At 32.5% G+C, this 3,119-nt stretch overlaps 1 protein-coding gene across 1 annotated transcript; it reads right to left on the bottom strand.

Annotated features, from left to right (window-relative positions):
• Positions 1 to 398: 398 nt before the first annotated feature.
• LOC21405232 (vestitone reductase) lies at positions 399 to 2,789 on the bottom strand. The gene is made up of 4 exons (XM_024163272.1): positions 2,515 to 2,789; positions 1,325 to 1,852; positions 851 to 1,046; positions 399 to 734 (listed from the first exon to the last, which is right to left on the bottom strand). Exons 1-4 carry the CDS (start codon positions 2,633 to 2,635, stop codon positions 593 to 595), a joined length of 987 nt encoding a protein of 328 aa, XP_024019040.1. The 5' UTR covers positions 2,636 to 2,789; the 3' UTR covers positions 399 to 592.
• Positions 2,790 to 3,119: the final 330 nt, after the last annotated feature.

Here is a 3,119-nt window from a genome sequence, read left to right as displayed (position 1 = left end):
TTCGTAATTGTTCAGATTAGTTCCAAATTAAAAAGGCGCAAAGAAAATCATTTACAGCATGTTGAATTTCAACAGCATTTCACTAGAGAAATTTTTTTTTTTTTAGGATTTTAGAACGCTAGTTGATTTCTGGCGGTTGGTATGAGTTTTGATAATTCGATATGAAGTTTGTGTTGCGGTACTCTTGTTAAATCTCTCTTTTGTCTTGCTTAATTTTTGAAAATGCCAGTCAGTACTAGAATTTAATTATTTATTCTTTTTTTGGTAAGGATGAAAGATCTAACATATATCAAACTCTTAAATAAAGAAAAGATTTAACATAAACGGCATTTAATCTTGATCATTGCAGGAAATCACTGACCAAATTACCCTTTTTCATCAACATCACCATAATTTTTTATTTATCATTTTTACGTTGACATGACAAAATTTGCTTGAGTAAATATCTAATAAAGTGAAATTAACAAAACGACATTTTTAATTTTTATAAAGAACGACTACCTAGACATTCTTTATAAAAAGTTATCCTTCTTGATAAGTCATTTTTACAAAGAGCTCTAATGACATTTAATTGCGTCGTCAATGAAGCACACTACAAATAACCTTTTTCTATACAACATTTAATTGCATCATCAAACATTTCTTCAACCCCATACTTGAACTCGAAACCTAAAGCTAGGAGCTTCTTTGATGAGAGACATGGCTGTTTCGGGCCTTCCATGTTAAATAGAGAACTGCACAAAAGGATCACTCAATTAGAGGAGAATATATTCCAAAGGAATACCCTAAAAAATGAGAATACCTGGGAAGATCCGTAAATAATTAAACGGGAAAGGATAATTGAACTAACCCTTTATTTGGTATCTGAAGTTTTGGGCATTTGGTAGAGAGCAACTCAAATGTATTACCAACTGTTGTGTGATTTGATGAACAATTATACCTCCCTTTTGCCTCGGGATGTTCAAATATGAAAATATGGGCTCTAGCGACATCATCCACGTGCACAAGATCTAAGCAGCTCATAGAACTAGATTGATTCTTCTCACCTGCATAAATATCAATAAAAAATTAAAGAACAATGTTATAGAGCATCGATACGTTTTGCACTATCCATTCACTAATAAAGGATGAGTCCTGTGGCAAGAAGTCCACACGTAGAATTCATCTTCTATTAGTGATGATGTTTAATAACTGTGGTGTCTTGAAACGTGTTTTATCTAAAATGGGTTTTTAGAGAAATAACTAGTTTCATAACTTTTGTTATGTTTTAGCCAGCTAATTAGTTCGAGAATGTTTCCAAAAAAAAAAAAAAAGTATTACATACCAAAAATTATATTGAATACAGAAAAAACAGAGCCAGGGGGCTTAGGACAAATGAAAGGGCCAACTACGAAAGGAGGAATCAACGTGACAACTTCCAATAAATCATGTTTTTCCGAAAATTCAAGGACCGCCTTTTCAGTTAAGGTCTTAGAGACCATGTAGGAAGCTGCATTTGACTTGAGAGATTTGACATAATCAATATCACTCCAAAAAGTCTCATCCATTTCATCAAAATCCTTCCCATTCAATATAACAGCAGAGGAACTGGAAGTGTACACAACTTTCTTCACTGTGTTGGAATCTACGCATGCCTTTAAGATCCCTATTGCTCCATCTATTGATCTTTTGGTCACGATTTCCTCTTCTTCTTTGTTCTCGAAATCAATCGGAGTGGCGACATGGAAGACCCCGACGCACCCTTCGACGGCGATGACAAAGCTTTCTGGATCATCGAGATCTGCCTCAATGATTTTGAGCTTTTCTGATGCTCCTGATAAACTAGTGAGGAAGCTAAGGTCTTTTTTATGCCCTGCCACAATTTCAATGCCAACGTTTCAGCTGATATCTTTTTTAGATTATTTCTTTTTTCCTGCCTAAATCAATTTCTAAAGAAACAAGGAAAATAATTGATAGAGAACCAACAAAGAATGAAATATGAATATTATAGAAAGGGCGTGAAAGAAAGAATCAAGAGAAGGAAAATTTCAATAATGGGTAAAATATCAAATTCAATCAATTTCTTCTCTAAATCTACATAATCCGACCTATTGATATAAATGGAAATCCAAAAGGAAAAAAAAAAATTTTAATTCAATCAATTTCTTCTCTAAATCTACATAATCCGACCTATTGATATAAATGGAAATCCAAAAGGAAAAAAAAATTAAATTCAATCAATTTCTTCTCTAAATCTACATAATCCGACCTATTGATATAAATGGAAATCCTAAAAGGGAAAAAAACAATTTTAATTCAATCAATTTCTTCTCTAAATCTACATAATCCGACCTATTGATATAAATGGAAATCCTAAAAAAAAAAATACCATTCATGAGACATGAGTCCCAAAAAAAAAAAAAAAACAAAACAAAGAAAAGAAAACAGATACATCCACTAAACACCAATTGAGCTAGTCTCGATTTGCTCATCTCTGAAAATAATATATATTTTTTTTAATCAAAAGTGGCTCACCTGGGTTGGATCTAACCGTGGTTTTGACATGATAACCATGATCAAGGAGCCTCATAATCAGCCAAGATCCTATGTAACCGGTACCACCAGTTACACATACTGTGCCTTTCCCTCCTTCCATCTCTATAATCAGCTTTTTAATGAATGAGAGTTTCAATAACGAATGAATATGTTTTAATGAGGATGAACGCTAGCTATTGAGGATCGAATGGAATTAAAACAAATAACAAAACTATGAAAGCTCTGATGGAAATATATATGGCCATACATTTTGCTAAGACTTGTGAAGAATTATATCTATATATATATATATATATAGTACACTTCTTTAAAGATAAGGGTTCAAGAAGGCTCGTATTTATTATTTTTCCAGCCATCTTGGTCAATCGTCAATGGGAGTCGGTCAGAAGTAGCTTTCTTTGAAGATATATACGTGGACTACAAATAGTGGCGGAGCTAGGATTATATTTCAAGCGAGGTATATAGATTAAAAATGTGAAAAATTTATCAATGCTAATAATATCAACTACTAATACTATTAGTTAGTTAGAGCACATTTTAAACACATGCATATTATGCCTTATAAAGTCTTAGCACTATAATAG

This window comes from Morus notabilis, unplaced genomic scaffold (assembly GCF_000414095.1).
Source record: "Morus notabilis unplaced genomic scaffold, ASM41409v2 Scaffold594, whole genome shotgun sequence".
NCBI lineage: Eukaryota > Viridiplantae > Streptophyta > Magnoliopsida > Rosales > Moraceae > Morus > Morus notabilis.
This window is presented reverse-complemented; position numbering and strand designations above follow the sequence as displayed.